The sequence below is a fragment of the Staurois parvus genome, unplaced genomic scaffold (assembly GCF_062004578.1).
Source record: "Staurois parvus isolate SC_StPar_1 unplaced genomic scaffold, SC_StPar_1.0 ptg000770l, whole genome shotgun sequence".
Taxonomy (NCBI): Eukaryota; Metazoa; Chordata; class Amphibia; order Anura; family Ranidae; genus Staurois; species Staurois parvus.
In genome coordinates, this window is record NW_028318566.1 from 866,343 (window position 1) to 890,196 (window position 23,854).

The 23,854-nt window shown below is 41.7% G+C and overlaps 1 protein-coding gene across 1 annotated transcript in view; it reads left to right on the plus strand.

The window, feature by feature from the left end:
• Window positions 1-23,854, plus strand: part of MGAT4B (alpha-1,3-mannosyl-glycoprotein 4-beta-N-acetylglucosaminyltransferase B) — a 661,259-nt gene that overhangs the window by 438,662 nt on the left and 198,743 nt on the right. The window contains exon 6 of the mRNA XM_089654506.1: window positions 7,526-7,639. Within this exon, the coding sequence (XP_089510632.1) occupies window positions 7,526-7,639 (114 nt within the window). The remainder of the gene's footprint in view (window positions 1-7,525; window positions 7,640-23,854) is intronic.

The following is a 23,854-nucleotide window of genomic DNA, read 5'->3' on the forward strand; positions in this document are numbered from 1 at the left end:
AAGAAACAAAAATAGGTATCATACTCACAATGGACATAATAACACAGGCATGTTAAACTGAACAAGATGTATGATCCAAACAACATCTGAGTCCATACGATGGAACTCTGGATGACCAACTGGCTAACGCGGAAGGAAGAGGTTGTGTCCTCGAAACGCGTTAGCCAGTTGGTCATCCAGGGTTCCATCGTATGGACTCAGATGTTGTTTGGATCATACATCTTGTTCAGTTTGACATGCCTGTGTTATTATGTCCATTGTGAGTATGATACCTATTTTTGTTTCTTTAATAAATTATTTTAAACGATAATGCACTAGGTCAGTGTGCCCTTTTTCTGTTTCTCCATTTGTAATCAGGAATAAACAGTCTTTCAACTTAACCTACAGAATTGCATGTCTAGAAATACAACATAAAAAAGCTACCTCCATTAAAGACATTAACACTGTTCTCGTGTGTAACAAGACACATCCTTGTAAGTAAATTTAAAAGAACTTGTCAAGATTGGACTTATGCAAGAATTTGAATATTTGGTAGTATTACAAACATACTTAGTAGCTGATATTAAAATAGAAAACTTTTATTGCTGCCATTCACAGAACACCTTGTATTTTTTTTCATTATCTTGCATTCTCCGATTGAATGAAGTGGAGATGCTGACATCACCACCCTCCTCTCTACCTTGTCCAGTCGATGAATTGAAAAAATATGTTTGCTAAATGGCAAGGAACCCCCTGTGGTTACTATACAGAAGAGCAGCCGCTCTGCACTGCATCCAAAAGACTGCTGCTATTACTGTAGTAGCGATGACTACTACAGCGATTTTCTGCTTCCTTAGGGATTGTTCAGGAAAGAGATATGGAGACTTATATTGGTCCAGGCTAGGCCAATGTAATTATGCAATAAAATGCTGCATACTTAAACCAACTCTAAGAAAAAGATTTACATATGTAGATGATAGTTCTATTTTTTTTAATCTGGCATTTCAGCAAGAGTTATTGGTTTAAAGCCAACTTCACATATATGCATTGAAGTAGCGCGTGTTACTGCAACATTCATTTTGAATGTCACCCTAACACACTAAATGAAGGCACCTACATTGCATCCAGAAAAATATTGTCCTGACCCCATATCAAAATGTAAGCACTTTTACTAGATCGCATTTTGAAAAGATGAGACACCAAGCAGCATTTAATAAAAAAATTACCAATAGAGAGTATTATTTCAGGGGAAAAAACACCAACAAAACATTGTACTGACTCATGTACTTACTAGGCAACATTTCAAAAAGGAGAGACACTCTACTACCCCCCCAAAAAAAAATATTGTACTGACTTGATTCAGTTTTCAGTACTTTTGCTGGGCTGCATTTTATAAAGGAGAGACACCAGGCAGGTTTTTTTTAAAATATATTAAAGTGTATTATTTCACAGTCAACAACAAGAATTTAATCAAGTAACCAACAATAAAGTGTAATTAATTTACAGAAAAAACCCAGCAAAATCTTGTACTGACTCCATGCACAGTATTTAAGTGCTTTTACCAGACTCCATTTTGAAAAGAAAGGACGCCAGATAGCCTTTACTGAAAGCTGATCTTCACCCTCAAAAACATTATCCCTCCTTTATACCCCTCATCCGGTCCTGTACGCGAATAATGCTCTTTTCTTTTTTTTCCTTGCCTCGCCTCACCTTACACATCACTCGCCTATGCTAATGATGCACTGTCCTCCCTTTGCCTCCTGAGATATTCACGTCACAGATTCCAGGAGGCATAGCCTTTCATTCAGTATTGGAGGAGGGGGGGTGAACCTAGCGGTGTGTCATCAGGAAGCATGCCGGCTGAACTCAGAACAGCTGTCAGCCTCTGGATGACTTCACACCAAAACATGGCGGTGTGGAACAGAACGCTGCCAGAAAAAATAAAGAGGATCTCGACTGGACAACGCTGGATTTACTGGGTGGGTAAATATCTGAAATGTGCAGAATACACCACCAAGTAAGCAGGGGTCTAAAAGCAAAAATGGTGGTGAAAATCCGCTTTAAACAATTAACATTATAATATATTATTTCACATAAAAAGCCAGCAAATATTGCCAAAATGATTATGCCCAAAAATTTGAGACTACTGCGGCTAAGGATAACATAGCATCAAGTGGTAACACAATAATAAAACACAGAGTAGTAGAAGCTACATGTTGCCTCAAGACAGCTGATTTTTTTCCTGTTTAAGTCCCGGAAAGTGATTATTTTCAGTGGTTGAGCAACCAAGCACAACTTCCAATATTTTATCTCTTTCTACATGTGTATGCATGGGGTTCCCAGGAACGTTTGTAGTGAAAGTATTTTGAAAACTACAACTAGGTCATGTTTTGTGATCAGTATATACATAAAAATGCATAGCTGAATACTTTTTAAATGTCCTCTGGTTATTTCTGTTACTTTTTTCACATTGTAATAGTTTTCACTTAACTGCTAAAGCTATTATATTTCTGGAAAGATAGCTAGAAATAGTATAAGGTACAAGTTACCACATCAGGTCTGTATCAGGCATTCCTTTTAATACTATCCAATTTAAGATAAAATCTGCAGCTGTATAATGAGAAGTCAGATTGACCTCTTAAAAATGGGACATAAGTGGAGAAATAACTCCCCTTCTGCCTCAGGCCCCTCTTACTGAGCTGAGACTACAGCATGTGATTTGACCGGCAGTTCCTGCCAATACACCACATAATGGATAGTTATCAGGGTATAATGGGCTTCTTGTAATAGATTCATTGTGTAGAGCTGGCTGCTAAAATTACCAGAAGTTATCTAAGAGTGTGCTTTGTTCCCAACACATTGATTTTTCTTTTATTTCTGTTTGGATGGAAGAGCCCTCAGTCAGAGGATACTTTACACTGACCCACAGGTAGCTCTTGCTATTGCCCTAAAATCACGACGGCTGTTAGCCTCCACATATGAGATGTTCGTAACTTTCTTTAAGACTACTTGTCCTAAGTTTAGGAAAGCAATTTATTATTACACCAGTTTAATAGTTGAATCAGTGTAAGAAGACAGATCATTAAAAAATCCACAACCACATCGTCAACCACTTACCGGAATAGTAGGAGATTAATGAAAACCCATAGACCCAAGTTTTTGTGTTCATAAATCTGTCCTATAGTGTGCGCATTTTATTCAAGAAATAAACCAGCACCACCAGGTGTACAGACAAGTGGAACCACAATAAAATACAAAACACACCAAACAAATACCCCCTGAAACAAATATCTACACCACAAAGAATGTATGAAAAATAGTAAAATAATTTCATTATAAATGACATGACGCCATACAAATATACATCACCCCACAGACGCAACCCTCTGATTTAACACATACAACCTCTGGCCTCCCCCAAAAAATGCAGTATCAATATACCAGTCACTATATTAATATTATTATACAGGATTTATATAGCGCCAATGCTATATAGTATTGTCATCCATTAGGGAACTCAAATAGAGCCATGGATCACACCTACCTGGGTCAGTATACTATATACATAATGTATGTCTTGCAATTCACAAAATAAACACAAATGATATGTTTTTCATGACAATGTAAAATTTGACAATACCAATAACCAACACCACGTCACCCAATAAACTTGAATTGATTTATTTGCAAAAATATGAATTATATATGCAGAAATAAAAAAAAATGAAAAAAGCCAAAAAACAAATAATGAGAAAAATAAAAATACTGGAGAGTTTAAAATCTGGTGCAGATGTTTATGGCAGCCAATCAGGTTCTAACTTCAGCTTGTTCAGTTAAGCTTTGAGAAGAAACCTGAAAGCCGATTGGTTTCTATGCAGGTCTGCACCATATTTTGCACCATTACAATTTTACAAATAATTCCCTCTAGTGCAGGGGTAGGCAACCTGTGGCTCTCTAGCTATTGTGGAACTACATTTCCCATGAGACATTGCAAAATTGACAGATACAGCTATGATTTGCAGAGGCATGATGGAACTTGTAGTCCTGGAACAGCTGGAGAGCCGCAGGTTGCCTTCCTCTGCCCTAGTGTAATCCAGTAGCAGTCTCTGAGATTTTAGATGTCTACAAAAGGAAGGATTTTACAGGTAAATAATATTATTATTACAGGTATGTATATAGCACCATCAATCTGCACAGCACTTTACCTACATATATTGTCCATTCACATCAGTCCCTAACCCTCAAGGGGTGTACAATCTAAGGTCCCTAACTTACATTCATACATACACATACTAGGGCCAATTTAGACAGGAGCCAGTTAACCTACCAGCATGTCTTTTGAGTATGGGAGGAAACCCACGGAGGCACAGGGAGAACATGCAAACTCCAGAAAGGTGGTACCATGGTTTGAACCAGCGACCCTAGTACTGCCAGGTGGAAGTGCTAACCATACCTAAATTATGTTAAATGCACTTAGAATCTTATAAGAAAGTTGAAATGTATGGTCTGAAGACCTTATTTCTTTAAGGCCAGGTTCAAATCATGCATTGTGTTAGCATGTGTGCATTAATGCAATGTTTTTGTGTGTTCAGATGCACTGGGTTAAAGCAGCGCATTCATTTTGATTGGGCTGTGCATTGCACTACAGTGCACAGTTGGTATAATGTATCTTTTTCAGTTTTAGTTAAAAACAAACAAACCCTAAGCCTTCAAAAGAGAGAACAGTGGTGTATAACAAATTGGTGCTGAGGCATAAAGTATAACATAGGGACTTACTGCCACCAATCCCCATGTTATTGGTGTTAGCAATTTTTATATTTTTGTACTCTGTAATATATACAAATATATATATTTTGTGTCTATTTGGTGATATATGATACAGACCTCATGTACATGATTTACTGACCAGGACGGTGTCATCCAGTGCTTTATTTGAGTTCCCTGATGGATGATAACATTATATAAGAATCGGTGCCAGTTTGATTTGATTTTTTTGTGGTGTTCACATTTGTTTTAGGGGTTACTTTTTTCCTGTGGATTTTTAAAGTGTGATCCTGTGACAGTCCAATGGTTATTTTGGGCTAACATTGTTTTGTGGGTTTTGTCTGTTTTGTGTTGTTCATTTGTATAGTGTCATGTACTTTAAAATAAAGTTATATTCTGTTTTTCTTACAACCTTTGTGGTATGAACATTTGTTTCAGGGGGTATTTTTTCTTGTGTATTTCATAGTGTGCACATGTGACAGCCCAATGGTGATTTTGAGATAACATTCCAGCCACCACCCCAAAAACACATAACCTGTACACAGAAATTAATAAAGTGGAGCTCCAGTCAAACAGCTCAATACACAGTGGAAATTAATATTTGATGGGTTCTCAATGCACCTCAATGCATTACAACTAGGTCCTGCAACACAATGCAGTGCATTTCCCTTTCTCAAATATCGCTTAGAAACACCTGCTATTTGTTTAAATTAGATTTGACTGTAAAGATTGAGCTGTAACAGAAGAAAGGCCCCATTCACACTAAGGCATGCAACACCAGGCATTTTTTTACCACGCAATTGTTGCACTTTTTTTTGTACAAATAAATGCACATCTACTTGCCACATTTCGGGTCCTATTAACAATGAATGGCACCACACATTCAACACACATTTTGTGCAGTTTATAGACACGCGTTCATGAAATGCTATAGTGTAAATGCAGCCTAAGGGTCCTTCACATAATACACAGGATCTTGCTGACAGAAAGATCCTGCATATTTGTTGTATGTATGTAACATTTTTCGAATTTTTACATGTGTACAGGAACCCTGATTGTTGCCACCGCGGCTAGGACTGACAAGTCATTAATGGGCCAGTGGCACATGGGCAGAATGACTTCAAACAAACGATTACCCAAAGTTATTCTGTACATGAGCTGCCAGCACATCAGTGACAATTTCAGACGACCGTATGTAAAACATATTGTTAGTATTGAAATGTCTGCTGTAGCAGCAGTGGTGGTGACCAGTGAGGTCCCTGTGTGCATGCAAAGGCTCAAGCACCTCTGATTACATATTGTTGATATTCACATGTTGCAAGGAGCAGCGACAGGGCCCAATAGGGTCCTTGTGTGCTACATACTGTATGTGTGTAAACGTGATCACAAACGTTTACATGCGTACATTGTGAAATGTGACCAAAATTAAGGCCCCGGATGCAGCTGTGTCTTCCCCCTCCCCCCCTCCCCATTTATGCTGCTGTACAAAGTAGAACTGTTTTGCTGCTTTATGCAGCTATATGAATGGACCCATAAACTAATACAACCATGTACAAAACCATATGCTGTATGCAGCATATATTAAAATCCATATAAATGAGTCCTAATAGAGAAAGAGCTAAGATTTCAATGCCTGTGAACTTGTAGTTCTTAAAATGCTTATAGATACAGAGATACATAAGGGCTTGTTTTAAAATGCTTTTACTGCTTGTTAGTATATGTAAACATTTTTGCATGCATGGCTGTGACCTTGGTTCACTTTAATGGTAAAAGGTTTTTATCATGTGCAACTATATATAAAATATGAAATCAAAGTGAATGTAAACACATTCAGTTTAAAATAGAAATGAAAAGCAAAACATTTGTGTATAAATATAAAAATATTCTAAACACTTTTTTCCCCTTTTTTATAAGTAATCATATGCCCTCTGTTCTCAGCTGCTAGGGAGGTGAAATAGCAGTACACTGAACTCCCCGGTGAAAGACTGTGCAGGGGGCATGTGTCAGGACAAGTCTGATCATTGGAGGAGAGCAGGCTGAGTTCCCAGCACAGCTAGAGAACTGACCATGCTGTGCTCTCCTGGTTAGTGTGGTCAGTTTTTAATAGGAAAGCAGAGGGACTGGCAGGAACACCAGGTATTTCACACAAAGGAAGCAATACAAAGATACTTTTTCATACAAGTACATGGCACAGCAGGCACACATCAGGAATATAAAATGTTGGGTTTACATATTCTTTAATGGATACTCTGGTTACTTCCCACACTCCATTCCGGTAGGTTATTTGACTCATTTCTAAATTGGAAAATTGACACTAGTATGTGTGCATGTGAGATAGGGACCTTGGATTGTAAGCTCTTGATGGGAGCGACTCATGTGACTGTACAATATTTATGTCAAATACTGTGTAAGGCAGGCCATAGACAATGCATTTTTTTTTCGTTCTACCAGCGGGTTGAACAAAGAAAAAAATGATTTGATTCCCCCATCAACACACTCAGTGTTGAGTGGGTATTCCCTCCCGCAGAGCAATTGTATTCTGACAGCAGGGAGAGTCAGCGTCAGAAAACAATGAGCCAGCGGCACTGATCAAGAGAAAAAAAATGGACAGCCTGCCCATAGATGGATCGAAATTTGTCTGGTCCCTGTTGAACCAATCAAATTTCAATCTATCTATAGTTGGCTTTAATTGTTGTTAAATACATGTAAAAAATAGCCACACATAATAAAGATAGCAACCATATATATGTATTAATTAATTTATTTTTTGTTTACCAACTAGGTTTCCAAATGAAATCCAATCGGGCCTTCTAGAAGTTATATCCCCATCTCCCAACTTCTACCCAGACTTCTCACGCCTACGAGAATCTTTTGGAGACCCCAGAGAGCGAGTCAGGTAATGTGCAAATGAAACAAGTGTCTTCAAAAAAGAACAGCAGGCAGACGGTTAGATTCACAGCTAACACTTCAGGTACAGCCCTGCATTCCTGGGCACATGACGCTGCAGGAGAAATGATGTCCACACTTGTTTATGCTTTTGTTATATGTTCTCTATGATAAATAAAATTCCCATCATTCAGTATATTCAGTGTGACACCATATTTTCTGCAATATATTCCAAGCTTGGGTAGGCTTTGTACCAGCACCTATGATCTTCTGTGGATGTGTAGCCAGGTTTTTGTATTCCAGAGTGGCTAATTTCTTTTATCTTCTAGAGGTTAACAGCATAAAGTCTGCACTATGCCTGAACTTCCTGTATGCGTGGACACCCTTTAGAATTCTGTTGGGGTGCAGAACCAAAAGTGTCCTTGCCTGTGCCTGATTCATGTACCTGTCAGAGCTTGCACTGAGGAATTTTGTACTAGAGGTTGGTGAAACCTGACTGAGAATCAAGACTAGTTCCCCAGCAGGTCCGACTTGCTTTTGACTAACAGCGAACAGCAGTTGGCGGATTTGAAAGCTACTATTAGGCTGAAGAGCAGCTATCAATCTGCCCACTGCTGTTTGCTGTAAGTTAACATCAAGGCAGACCTGATGGGAAACTAGTCTTTCAATTCATCATCAGGCTTCGCCCAGTGACAGGTCATTTCCCAAATATGAGCAATGCCTTATTTGGTTAATTACATCACCTATATCCCCAGCTCCTTTGTGTACATTTAGTTCCCGGTCTACAGCTAAATGGGGTCAGGGGGGAGAGCCCTGTGTTGGAAGCTGTCACATATAAGACAGCTTCTCTGCACAGACATTCCCCACTCTGAGTACTGGAGTATCTCTGTAGGCCAGTTCATATCTGGTCTTAAAGTGTTACTAAACCCAGGACCCTGCATTCACTATATCTGATATCCCGTAGTACGCACAACATGAAAGTGCAATTATTTTAGTAAATATAAACTGCTAAATCCCTTTTCTCATCAGCAGTTAGAGTAGTCTTGTGATTTCTATCTGTGTCAAGCCCAGAACTAGCTAAAGCTTGTAGGAGAAGTTTTATTTTTGCTCTAGGAGGATGCAATTCCCCTGACCTCTGTCTGGACAGTGCTGATTGGCCCTGTGCTGATCACATGCACTCTCCCAAAAAAGAGAAAAAAAAACCTCTCTAGCAATACACACCAAACTGAGCATATACATGCCTATGGTTCAGTCTGGAGATAAGAGGTGGTCGCTTGAAAAAAGGGGAGGAACAAGGAAGAAAGGATCAAACAGCCTTCCTACACAATGTAGAGGATTAACCCCGTAGGTTCCACAGTGAGTATAAAAGCATGCTTTACTGCATATGCAGGCTGATTTTACTGTTGTGGGTTTAGTAACACTTTAATTACAATCAGTTACGTAACCTGAGAACTGGCAGTAATGCTTTAAGAATCTGTCACTGCCATAGTGACAGGTTCTTAAACTGGTGGTGCTAAGAACTACCTAAACTTTCTGCACATGTCAGTGGTGTTAACAAAACTGGTGTAAACGCTTGAATTGGGTACAGGTAGTTGTTGAGAGAAGTGTCAGCAGAAAATTGTCGTTAGGGCTGCATTAAATTATAAACGTTTTACATTTTTTTAAAATCAATCAAGCTCTGCCATAGACAATCAAAGCTAATCTCCAGGTTTTAGTAAATGTTACATAGTTTATTTGGAACAAGCTGGTCCAAACAAACTATTTACTTCACTAACAGATGCAAGAGCTGTGTGCCCTGCATGACAGCCTTTTTCCCCTGAACCTGTTGTGTTTTATGGTGGTAATGTGACTGCCTTCTGGATTTGACTTAGAATATATTATAAACTATTACCCTCACTCTGTGATATATATTTCAAAAATAAAATCTGAACTTGTTTTGTGAATGACAGTTGACACAGCACGCATAGAAGAATGAGAAATTATAATGGCTTTTTTGGCTTCAGCTTAGTAACACTAAGCATATTAAATAACCTTGACATCTAGATCTGGCTGCTGGTTTTCAAAGGCATGCAGAAGTTTCAGACAGAAGTTTTTTTTATTTCACTTGAAGCCTATAAAGGACTTTGTTCTTTGTTGTTTATCTCTCTATCAAGGAATGTTGTGTCTCCTCCTCTGCTGCCACTAATGTAGGTTACTGATAGACTGTTGGGTGGATACATGGAATGCAGTGGGCCTTATTATTTGTACTGTTTTTTTGTCCACTTCTAATTGTCATTGTTCCAGTTTAGGTTTAAAATTGATCAGACAGTCGAATCAGTAACAGCAGTGTATATACAGAGGACCAGGTCCCAAAAGTCATGTTTGTTGGACACTCTCAACAGACATGCGGCAGAGAGCCAACTCCTGTATGGAAATGCCTACACCATTCAGAGGCTGAGGAGTAAATCCTGTGGAGTATAGTGGGACATTGGTACCTCCAAGAGAGCAGTTTGAAGTTAGTCTCTTGGGCCTTACTAGCTAAGGACAGGTGATGGGTAAAAGCAAATGATTTATTCTAGTCCTCATTTGACAGATGAGCATCAAGGTCAAGGGCCCATTTGAAAGTGTACAAATAGTAATGAAAACTCTGCACCACAGGCAAAACCAAAAATAAAGAAACACAGATGAGTGTGATTATGGATGCTGCAGTCTTCAAAATGTGTCTAACTTCCACATTAGTGAGCCCTATAAATGTATACAGTTGCAAGAAAAAGTATGTGAACCCCTTGGGATTACGTGGAGTTTTGCATGAATTGGGCATAAAATGTGCTCTGAACGTCATCTAAGTCACAACAATAGAAGAACACAGTCTGCTGAACATAATACTACACAAACATTAGATGTTGCCATGGTTTATTTGCACATAACATGTAAACATTCACAGTGCAGGGAGGAAAAAGAATGTGAGGCCCTAGCTTAATGACTTCTCCCAGAGCTAATCGGAGCCAGGAGTGAGCCAACCTTGACTCCAATCAGTATGATAATATTGGATGTGTTGCTGACAGCTGTCCTGCCCTTAAAAAACACACACCTGTTTTGGGTTTACTGGTTTCAAGAAGCACTGTCTGATGTGAACCATGCCTCGCAGAAAAGAGCTCTCAGAAGACCTACGATCAAGAATTGTTGACTTGCATGAAGCTGGAAAGGGTTACAAAAGTATCTCCAAAAGCCTTGATGTTCATGTGTCCACGGTAAGACAGACTGTCTACAAATGGAGAAAGTTTAGCACTGTTGCTACTCTCCCTAGGCATGGTGGTCCTGTAAAAATGACTGCAAGAGCACAGCGCAGAATGCTGCATGAGGTAAAGAAGAATCCCAGAGTGTCAGCTAAAGACCTACAGAAATCTCTGGCACATGCTAACATTTTTGTTGACACATCTACAATAAGGAAAACATTAAACAAGAATGGAGTACATGGGAGGACACCACGGAGGAAGCCATTGCTGTCCAAAAAGAATATCGCAGCATGTTTGAAGTTTGCAAAAGAGCACCTGGATGTTCCACAGCACTACTGGCAAAATATACTGTGGACAGATGAAACCAAGATTGAGTTGTTTGGGACGAACACACAACACTATGTGTGGAGAAAAAAAGGCACAGCACACCAACATCAAAACCTCATCCCCACTGTAAAACATGGCGGAGGGAGCATAATGGTTTGGGGCTGCTTTGCTGCTCCAGGGCCTGGACAGATTGTTGTCATTGATTGGAAAAAGAATTCCAGAGTTTATCAAGACATTTTGCAGGAAAACTTACGACCATCTGTCCGCCAACTGAAGCTCCGCAGAGGATGGGTGATGCAACAGGACAATGACCCAAAGCATACAAGTAATTCAACAAAACAATGGCTGCAACAGCACAGAATACGCCTTCTGGAGTGACTCAGTCAGAGTCCTGACCTCAACCCGATTTGAAATGCTGTGGCATGACCTTAAGAGAGCAATTCACACCAGACATCCCAAGAATATTGCTACACTGAAACAGTTTTGTGAAGAGGAGTGGTCCAAAATTACTCCAGATTGTTGTGCAGGTCTGATCTGCAACTACAGGAAACGCTTGGTTGAGGTTATTGCTGCCAAAGGAGGGTCAACCAGTTATTAAGTCCAAAGGTTCACATTCTTTTTCCTCCCTGCACTGTGAATGTTTACATGTTATGTGCAAATAAACCATGGCAACATCTAATGTTTGTGTAGTATTATGTTCAGCAGACTGTGTTCTTCTATTGTTGTGACTTAGATGAAGTTCAGAGCACATTTTATGCCCAATTCATGCAAAACTCCACGTAATCCCAAGGGGTTCACATACTTTTTCTTGCAACAGTATATAGACTGCGCTACCAAAAATGTGAACCAAAATTACTTAACAATTTGCCACGTGAAAATGCAAAAAATAGAAAAAAAATTATATAAATGAACGATACAAAATACAAATAATGTCCACTGTATCAGTAAGTCCCATTCAAATAATAGTAGCTTGAAAGCCAAAAAGACAGGTAAACAGGTGCTGGTGCCATTAGTAACAGAAAAAACAAGTGACCAATTCCAGGTGCTCCACGTTTCCTTTAAATTCATAATTGTTCTTGCTAATATTGTGGATAGGTGATAGGCTGATCCTATCTGGTGGCAATTCGGAGTTTAAAAAGTTAATTGCTTAGTTAATTAAACCTAGTAACAATCTCTCTGTCTGTTGGCACCTAGATTGTGGTCCCCCAAGCTGGAAAATCTTTTTGCAGTGTGAGAGTGGCATTGTTGCGTAAGTGACAGTGCGGTGTAACATTGACTGGTCTTTTGTCAGAGGTTGGTGAAAAGGGCAGTGATTTTACATTGCGTTGTCACATATTGGCTGGCAGCATAGTAGGATAGTTCTGCTTATAGCATTCAGTAGAGAATTAGAAATTAGATCTGCACTAAAGGATTGAAACCTTTGTGGAAACAGTCCTTAGAGACAAGTCAGTACGTATTTTTTTTATTTTAAAAGACCTACAGCAAAAGCTCCTTCCTATCTCTGCTATCTGTTGTATCTTTTCTTTTTGCAACATGCCTGGTTTTTCAGATTACAAGAAAATAGGCAAAAATGATCTGTGTGCTGAATGTGAAAAAAGAGGAATTGACTTCTTTTTCAAGAATCGAGAAAACTTAATTCATGCCCTACATGAGAATGATATCCAGGCAAACCAAAACCCCGGGGAACCTGGAAATGAAGGGGTTCCTGCTATCTCAGAGCCCAGTGGTTCAGAAAAGGGCTTGCAGAATGAGCAAACAGAGACTGACACTGGAGTATTAATGAATGTTACCTCCAAGCCACAGCATGAGCATCCCTGCACCAGATTGCCTGCAACCAGCGTAGACTCTCTGCAAGTGAAGGATGCCCTACAACGCATCATGGAAGCGGATCGTTTGGCATACCTGCAGTTCACAGAGCACCAGGCAATGGCTAAAAGAGAGAGGCTGTGCAGATGGAGGCTGATCGCCGGCACAAACTAGAGATGTCTAGGCTACAGCAGGAGCGATAGGTTCAAAACCTCGGGTCCCTAGAGCACAGGGATGCCTCTCTGCCTGTGAGCCAGGCAGCCAAATTTCCAGCAATGGAAAAGGACAGTGACATTGATGTGTATCTTCTGTTTGAAAAAACATGCTGTCAGTACCATCTGCTCCACGCACAATGGGCTTGGTACCTGACACCAGGGCTGCGAGGCAAGGACATGGATGCTTATGTCGAATTGCCAGCAGAGCAGGATGATGATTATGAGACCATAAAGGAACCAATCATCTGACAGTATCCACTAACCCCGGAAGCGATTTAGGTCCTTGCAAAAAGGGCCTGGGGACTCGTACATGGATGTGATAAGTCTCTTACGCACCACATTCCGGCAGTGGACCACAGGCTTGAAAGCCGATTTCTTCGAGTCCCTGGAGGATCTCATGGTTTATAATTGGCTTATACACCTCTGTCCTGCGGATGTCAGACAGTTTGTGTTGGAGCGAAGGCCAGCCTCTGCCAAAGCAGTATCAGAACTGGCAGATATCTATTTCAACAAGGCAAGACTCCCGCACATGGCTGTAAATCCCACATGGCAACATCGTCTACCCCTGAAAGTCAGGTTTCTCAACAACCAGCACCTGCAGTCTCTGGTGTCACACCAACCTCAGCTGACACCCGCAGATGCTACAACTGTGGAAAACCCAGACATTTCAGGACTTACCTGGCCAGCCGGCCAGCAACTCTTCCTCCGTGCTGTTCATCATCAGAAAAGGTCCGGTAACCGACACCAACTTACAGCTAGTCACTGTGAGCAAGCAGCTCGTAACTGGTTTCCGTGACACAGGAGCTGAAGTCACATTGGCCAGACCAGAGTTGTTAAAAAGAAAGAACATCATCCCAGGAAAGTTTCTTACTCTCACTGGAGTTGTGGGGACTCATTCACGCATACACTGTGCTAATGTGTTCATTGATTGGGGTGCAGGAAGAATGGGAATGAGAGAGGTGGGAGTCTCGGATGAGTCCCCATAGCTGTTCTGTTGTGTGCCCATTTATGTACTCTTGTTTCTTATTATGTACCTGCTAGAAACACCCGGGATGCCCCGTGGAACTCTCTGAACCTACTAAAATACTATGTACAAATGTTGAGTTAATATTTAAGCAATCTGTGGATGAACGGGGAGGGTGGATTGGAAGTACAGCTTTCACCTTTTCCTAACGGAGGAGAGGAAACCCCTTGCAAGTGCAGGTAACAGACACATGTGTATTTGATATTAATAACTTAATTACTGAGTGTAATGATGATTTGTCATTGTTGGAGGTCACTCATGGTGCTGGGAGGGTGGAGGAGATAAAAGCATTGCAGCAACCAGCAGGTCAGCTGTGAGCTCCTCTGCTGAGAAAGGTGAACAAAAGCTTGACGGGACTGTGAGAAACTGGGCTTGAAAGGTCAGGCAGGAGGCCATGGGACTCAAAGGATTAACCAGCTGCTCACTGTGTACAGCCAACCTAGGGGACATGTATTGAAGGTGTCACCTGATGATGTTCTTGTAGGTCCATGTGAAATCACTAGAGCCAGAGCTAATGTGACACACCATAATTTGTAGCCTAGTTCAATTTACGCACAACATTCCAGCACAGCACATGCCATGGCCAGGGGCAGTACACCTGAATTGGGAGATCTAGGTTCCCTGTTAGATTGGTTAGCTGACACTCAGGGCATGGGCTTAGTCCTTCAGCTGAAATCACCTTCCTTCGCCATCCAGGTACATAAGCTGCTGTCAGTGCTTGTAGTATATGGTGTCTGGGTTCGGGGAAACCCTGGGAGGGCACACCATGCCATCCATGAGGCAGGCAGCAGGGTGTATCCTTCTCTCGTGCTTTTAGCCCACTTCATCTCGCTGGAAGCGCAGGCAGACCAGGCCAAAGAGATGAAGGGCATGCCACCATCGGGGGTTCAGGGGTCTCGCAGGGTCTAGGAGGGTAGTCCTGTTGACAAAACTTTGTGGGGACCTTGAAACACTGACGCCAGCCCTGCAATCTTGGTCCACCTCATGCCCAGGAACAATGAGGAGTTGAAGCAGCCGGCAGGTGCCCGCTGTGTAACTATTATGGACCTGAGCAGGGGGTATTAGCCAACCCCTGTAACACGTGAGGCTCAGGAGAAGACAGCCCTCCCCACTCCAAGTGGCTTGACTGAATGTATGGTAATGCTAGTTGGGGTTGAGTATGCACTTGCCACCTCTTCGTTGGTCATGAATTACCCATAGGGAGGGGTGCAACCTTGTGCAGTTGCCTACTTTAGGGGTTTTGCTGTGTTCGGCCCTGCTTGTGGAGAACACCTTGAATGCCTGTCACCAGTCCAGAACCAATTGCCAGAGCCTAGTTTGACAGTCAAACGCTGTAACTGTCAGAGGGGTATGTCAGAGCTTCAGTACCAGGAACAGCAGGTAGGAGGAGACACCCAGAGATCTGGAACTGGGGAGGTTAAGGCAATCATGGCCTGGTCTGCTCCTCAAGCCAAAAGACAGTTTACATCATTCCTGGGTACAGCTGGCTACAATAGGATGTTGGTGTGTAATTATAGTGGCTGAGCTGAACCTGTGACTAACCGACCAAATGGGAAACATACAAAAATGGTGTTCCTGCCGCCAGCGTGTAAGCAGGACCGTCCCACCTTGATGAAGGTACTGGTCGCTGCACCTAGAAAACTGGTCTTGTAATTCACCTTTCTGGTACTGACGCCACTAACTTTGGGTCAGGTGCAGCCCTGGGCCAGAGGAATGAGACAGGAGAGGGATATCTCATCCTCTACCTATGCAGAAAGCTATATCCCATTAAGTTGGCATATGTCACCCCGGAACACAGGTGTCTTTTGATCAGGTGGGCACCACGGAAGCTGTCGCGTTATCCGGATGGTTATAGCCAACTGGTACTCACCTATCACAACCCACTTTGTTAGCCCAACAGTGTTGCTAGGGAGAACAGCACAATCTTCAGAGGGAATCTAGTATTCCAGCAATGCAGTTGGACCAGTCCTCTCAAAGGTAAACGCCTTGGCAAGGCAGACCTATGGCGAGCCAAGTGTTCAGCAGTTAACTGCGTCAGGAGGGAAATTTCAGTTCCCTCCCATGCAATCACCTGTGCGGGATGTGTAATGATATGATGTACTGGGAACGCGAAAAGCTGTATCTGGCAGCTATGTTGTCCAAGAATCATAGGTCGGCCATGACAGGTTTGTAGAAGAGTTACACATTGCAGCAGCAAATACCTAGGAATGCACCTCCAAAGCCTCACATTTCAAAGAGCCTGTTATCTCAACTTAGGGACAGCAGACACCAGTGCAGAGGCATTTACCAGAGCTGAAAATATCTAATTGAAGTACTTGTAGGATGCCTGTTAATGTCTGCTGACCCATCGGAAAAACTGTCACAAAATCCTTCAGTTCTGTCACCCATGGTTAATAGGGCAATAAAATCCATTAGGAATACACAGCGTGCAATAAAATGTCATAATCAGGGCTAATGCTAAGCAGTCAGGCTTGAGGTGACCTCTCAGAAACGACCTGCCCAACTCACAATTTTAAAAAAATTTACACACAATTCATAAAATTAGACAGGACCAAGACACATTAGTATTATGTATATATTTGAATAGGGACAATTCTACCGAACAAATCTAGATCATACATGACTAAGCTATAGCATACAGAAGGTGACATAGCTGTCAGATACCTCCTTGGTGACAGGCCTATCCAAGATACCCTGAGTTTAGTATCCCTAGACACGAAATTCAATGCTGAACAATAATGTATCAGTTTCCCGAATACAACCTGTACATATTTGAAGATATTGATATCGGTAGAAACTGTGTGTAAGGGAGGTTCATGATTAAGTCATAAACACGGTGACATCCCATGGCCACTCCTTAGCTGCTCGACTGATCCAGATGGTCTCTTTTGGAAGATTTCAGATGTGTTTTTGCAAAATTTAGCCGGGCTTGGAGGTTTCTGTCTTGCCACTGAACTCCATAGCCCAGACATAAGAAAACAAAAGATTGTTGTCACATGTACCACACACTCAGTACTTGCCAGATATTCCTGCAGCTACTTTAATGTTGCAGTAGGCCTCTTGGCAGCCTTCCAGACTAGGTTTCTTGTGGTATTTTCATCAATTTTGGAGGGATGTCCAGTTCTTGGTAATGTCACTGTTGCGCCATATTTTCTCCACTTGATGAGGACTGCCTTCACTGTGTTCCATGGTATTTCTAATGCCTTGGAAATTCTTTTGTACCCTTCTGCTGACTGATACCTTTTAACAGTGAGATCCCTATGATGCTTTGTAAGCTCTCTGCGGACCATGACTTTTGCTGTAAGATGCAACTAAGAAAATGTCAGGAAAGACCTACTCGGGCAGACTGACAACTCATGGGGCCCCCAGGCAATAGGGGATCATTGGCCCCCTGTGTCCTTGCCCAAACTCAAAAAAGCCTATGAAAAAGGTACAAGGGGCATCTCATGGGGCCCCCTACTGACCCCGGCCCTCGGGCAGTGCCCGAGTTTCCAAATGGTTAGTTCGCCCCTGGACCTACTAGAACAGCTGAACTTTATTTGGGGTTAATCAGAGGCACTTTAAATGATGGTGTGTACTGACTCCTATTTACCATGATTTTGAATGTGAGTGCTTAATCCTGAACACAGCTACATCCCCAATTATAAGAGGGTGTGCACACTTATGCAACCACAATATTTTATTTTTTTATGTTTACTCTCCTCAGAGATGGTGTTCTGCATACCTTGGTTGTAACGCCTGGTTATTTGCATTACTGTTGCCTTTCTGTCATCTCAAACTACCCATTCTCCTCTTACATTAACAAGGCATTTTCATCCACACAACTGCCACTCACTGGATATTTTCTCGTTTTCGGACCACTCACTGCAAAACCCTAGAGATTGTTGTGCGTGAAAATCCCATTAGATCAGCAATTTTTTAAATACTCAGACCAGCCTGTCTGGCACCAACAACCACGCCATGTTCAAAGTTGCCTAAAACCCCTTTCTTCCCCATTCTGATGCTTGGTTTGAACTTCAGCAAGTCATCTTCCTCACGTCTAGGTGCCTAAATGCATTTAGTTGCTGCCATATGATTGGCTGATTATCAATTTGTGTTACCAAGCAATTGAACAGGTGTACCTAATAAAGAGTCTGGTGAGTGAATATACCCATACACCATACAATCAAAATCGATCCACTATTTAAAGTGCAAATCAAAATATATACATTAAAGTGCATATATATAGTTCATCCATAAAATCCTGAAGTGTCCATCAATTACGCAAAGGTGCTGTATTTAACTTAAAAGTGCAAATCTTGATAAACTGTGTCCAAGAAACCAGACACCAGCTTCTTACCAGAAATGATCAACCATTCAAGATAAAAAGGGTCAAAATGTGTTCAATAGAGATTGCTGCACCTCTCCACACAGTTGTGCCAAGTGAGCCCATTCAGCCGTACATAACTGGTACACTGTGGCTCTTACCAAAAGATGTGGACCATTAAAATTAAAATGGTCTAAAAAGGCACTATGTAGTCATAGACTCCTCTGACAGTCGGGTAGCGATCCTTCTTCTCACCAGCCAATGCTCACTGTGCACAGGGGCCTAATGGTTGTTCAAAGCGCAGCATCGGCTTGCAGGGTGCACTGTCTCTCTCTCAGGTTCAGTCAAACAAAATTAATTAGTTCCTGTTTCCTCCCCTTCCTCCATTGTAAGAGGAGAGGGACGGTTTACAGATGTAAATGCACGCTGTTTAGATCCTGTGATCACTGTGATTGGTCTCTCTAAGATCAGTCACAGTGATCCTAAGGTACAGAGCCCCTCAGATTGTTTATGAACAGCACTGGGTAAATAACTTCGCCACTTCACTGTTTAGACATATGGTGGTATTGAAAGGTTAAATTTATAAAACTTATAAAAGATTTTCCTAACTCAAATTTAATGAATGGAATGGGTGTGAATATTAAAGGGAATGTATAGCCATAAAAGTATGTACTAAAAGGAGTGGTGTGTACAATGAATAAAGAATTTATACTACCAGGATATCATCCCGTATACATAGACCATTTGTAATAGACAATTTCAGTGGGACTTTGAATATAACTCTGGTATTCACAAATATATTGAGAAAATCAAATATATATATATTGTGGGGGGTAGCTCATACTGTCACATATCCCCCCACCCTGCTTGTTTCAACATTTGAAATGCTGTCTCCGCCTCAGGATTCCACTCAATCATAACCGACCCCCTACCTTTTGTCAGATCTGTTAGTGGGGCTGCAATGGTGGCAAAATTGTGTATAAAACGCTTATAGTAGCCTGTGATTCCAAGAAGTGCACGGACTTGCTTTTTATTTATAGGTTGGAGCCACTTTTGAATCGCCTTAATTTTATTGATCTGAGGCCTAACCAGTCCTCGACCAATAATGTAGCCAAGATATTTGGCCTCCTCCAAGCCTATGGCTCACTTTTTGTGGTTGGTGGTAAGACCTGCTTTCCTAAGCGAATTTACTACTAACTACTAAGCCAGTCCAAATGAGACTCCCAGTCTGGACTGTGGATGACTACATCATCCAAATAGGCAACTGCATATTGGTGATGTGGTCTTAACGTTCTGTCCATCATTCTCTAGAATGAGGCAGGAGCACCATGCAAACCAAACGGCATCCGCTTATATTGGAAGGACCCCTTGGGTATAGAGAATGCTGTCTTTTCTTTAGCAGATTCCGTTAAGGGTATCTGCCAATAGCCTTTAGTCAGATCTAAGGTAGTTATGTATCGGGCCGTTCCCAACCTGTCAATGAGCTCATCCACTTGAGGCATCTGGTAAACATCGAATTTAGACACACTATTCAATTTTCTGAAATCATTACAAAGTCTGAATGTTTCATCTGGCTTTGGGACGAACACTATGGGACTTGACCACTCACTGTGAGATTCCTCGATCACTCCCAACTCTAACATGTTCTTTATTTTATTTGCCACTGCTTCCTACCTGGCCTCGGGTATTCTATAGGGCTTTACATTTACACGGACACCAGGCTGGGTAACTATGTCATGCTGTATTATTGTGGTCAATCCAGGTAGGTGAGAGAAAAAGATCTCTATTCTCTCTCGCAAACTCCCTAACGTCATTCTGTTGGGCTACTGACAAGGGTTCAGTTATAGGTACCTGCGGTGTCATGGGGACCATGTCCTTTTGGGGGCTTGGTACTGCCAGTAAACTCTCTCCATCCTTTCAAGGTTTTTTAAGAGATTAACGTGATATATTTGCTCAGCTTTCCTTTTCCCTGGCTGGTAAACGTTATAGTTTACTTCACCTACTTTCTCCCTAATTTCAAAGGGACCTTGCCACTTTGCGAGGAATTTACTCTCCACTGTGGGAACTAGCACCAGCACTCTATCCCCAGGGTTGAAGGTACGGATCCTGGTGCCCCAGTTATAAACCCTTCTCTGGGCTTGCTCCATATGTTCTCGGTGACGCCCAGGCGTGCAAGGACCTCAGCCTTCAGCTTCTCATAATCCTGGGCAGCATCTGGTTCCAGGTCATAATAGGCCTTTTGAGGTTCACCTGTCAAAAATGGTGCAAGCAATCCCACCCATTGCTCTTTTTGCCATTCTTCACGAACAGCAACTCTTTCAAGATTTGTGTTGTAGGCTTCCACATCATCTGCAGGCATCATCTTTTGCAGGAAATAGCTGGCCTGCACCATTTCTGTTCCACTGGCAGGGGACCTGCGGACTCCTTTAATTGCACCAGGTGTTGGGCCACCTCCTTAAGGAGCTCTCGGTCTGCTTGTTTGGCCTCCGCAAACTGGCGCTTCGCCTCCTGTTGTGCTGCAGTGGCCTCTGCGAACTGGCGATTGGTTTCCTGCTGGGTTGCAGTGGCCTGCAGCAAGGCTCTTATCACCTCCTCCATGTTCCTACTTGCTCAGCAAGTCGCCTGCCAAATCCACCATATGTGGGGGGTAGCTCAGGTGGGGGGATCACCTTCCCTGGGAAAAAGGTAGTCCAGACAGCAGGGCTTTCTTAAAATCTGACTTGTCGTCCGTTTCATTAAAAAGGTTGCAAGCATCATAAATAAAACCAAATAGAAAATAAACCCTCGCCATCCAGGCACTAACTAAAGAGAGGAGATTCCTATCTCACCAGTGAAAGGCTTCTCCCTGTCACCAACAAAAACAAAACGGTATGCAAACCTTTTCCTTACTTGTACAACACAATCTTTTAATCACAGCTCACTCAGATATAGCTTTCTGAGTCCCAGGCCAAGAACAACTTCTTGCTCCAGTCCTGCTTGATTTATGCCACCTGCTGGTGGTCATCAGGGGGCCACAAAATCAGGTCCACAACCACCTCTGCCATAGTGGCAGAGATATCTCCTAGATATGAACGCATGCGAGGTGACACATAGCATCCATCAATCACCTCGCCTTTCATAATGTCACAATATATAAAATCACAGAATATTTATTTTATTCATTACATACAAAAGTTAAAAAACTGTATACACAGAAACATCTTTCCTAGATACATGTACGTCCTACATGGTAGGTCTACACGTTTCGCGGGTACTTCCACTTCTTCAGGACCCAAATAGTTAATTAAGAGGATGAGCAGTTATATTTTTTATAAAAAAAATAAAATAAATAAAATAGGATAAAATATATCCTAGAAAAAAGAAGAAAGAAAACATCAATAAAGAGTATCTAACATCCAAAAATGTACAACTCATCAATGAAACCTTGTCTGTGTAATGCAAGAACCAGTCAAATTCAATATTATAATAAACAAAATCTATAATGTAGTAACACCGATACATTATAGGAGATTCTTTTACCCCTAGAAAAGGGAGTAGGGTATCTAAATTACCAAAATGTGAAAAATATATATATGCGTCAACTCTTTGTGCCTGCCGGCCCGAGAGAAATCTCCCCAAACACATACAATCCCGAAGTGAAAAAGAAGAATCTGTAATGTAAATCATGAGGTCAAAACATTAGCCAAACATGGATGGAAAAGTAAACTAAAAGCAATATGAATGTGGGGTATGAATGTGATTTATTTATTCTGTCTGACCTACTCACAACATTTCATGTTTATATTTGCACTTTATTACTCAGTATGGCCATATTCACAAGCAATAGATGCTGGTATCTAATTAGGCTGAATATTTACAGTATATTATTTTTAAGCTTTACATATATATTATCCATATAGTAGTATTTTTAGTTATGTTGTGTATATTAACATGGCCAGATCTTTATCTTTGAGTCTACTTTGGCTATGTGTGTAGTTTACTTTTCCATTCTTTTTTGGCTGTAATGTTATCTTGATACATATCATAAAATCATGGTGAACAGATTTTAGGTGACGTTCCTTATTTAAATGTAGCACCCTCCTAGTTTAGCTAAGGGGAGCTAAATCCTAATGGTTAGACAGGAGCTGGTTAGCAGCTCAGGTGTAATAGCCAGAAGGGCTGAGAGACTCTGCAGGCCAGCCTCCTGGAATTTAACTCTGCTCTGAAGCTTTCAGAGTATGGCCTTGGAGGCAGTGGGTGGATCTGGGGAGTGGCCGGCTGCATTCTTGAGGGACCTCAGCCAATCCCCAACAGAAGGCTTGGCAAGGGGCTTGGGATTCCCTTAAAAGGGTTGGAGCCTGCTCAGTAGCAAGAGTGTGGTGGTAGGAGAAGTGTAGAGAGTTGGAGGAAGATGTAAGGCTGGAGGAAGAAGGCTGCCAGGAAGCCTGGTGGAATGGGGCCTGCCTGCGAGCTTGGAGCTGGAAAGACTGAAAACTTGGAGCTCTCTGGCCCCTTGAGTGAAGACCACCTGTGTGGCAGGGAAGAAGCAGCTTAGCTGATAGGCCTGGTAGCAGCAGCCACCCCATAGGTGGTACAGGAGAGAATCTGAGTGAATACACCTGCACCCCCTGGGTGGATAGGAGAAGGAGCACTCTGGTGGGAAACCAGATTAGCCCCCTACTAGTTACTGTTCACCTCATTTAAAGGGACAGAAGCCAGATCCCCTGCTCAGGAAAAGTCTCCAGGTTAATGGGTGAAGAGAAGTTCATCTAGGAACTGGGGTGGTACAACAAGGAAATGCTGGCTAGCTCTCCAACTGAGACTTTGTTGCAGAAGAGAAGCTTGTGAATAGTTCAAGGAAGATTGTCCTCAGTTATCGTGTCCCTTGGGCATCCTATACCCCCTTATCCTATCCAAGTTCAAATCCCCTCAATAAACAAAAGCTCAAGGACTGATTTCTGACTTTGAATGCAAGCTTTTTTGGAGAATGCTGATTGCCTGGATGTGTAGGACTATAGAGAGACCCAAATCTCTTAGCAACCCATAAAGGGGTAGTGCTACATAAACAAAGGAAGTGATGAAATGTCTTTTATCAGTACAGAACAAATGTACTTAAAAGTTGTTAACCACTTATAAGCTTTACCATGACCTGGATAAAAGAGAACCTTTACAGACATAACCATTGCAATAATATCTCAAAATATCTGCTGATTAAAAAATACACCATACATTCCATTTGATTAACTCAAAGGAGAGCATTTCAGGCCCTAACACATTGCCAAAGCTGTATATACCAAATTATTTAATAAAATATAGATGGAGTAACATCTCCCACGCTCCAGCAGGGCCATCC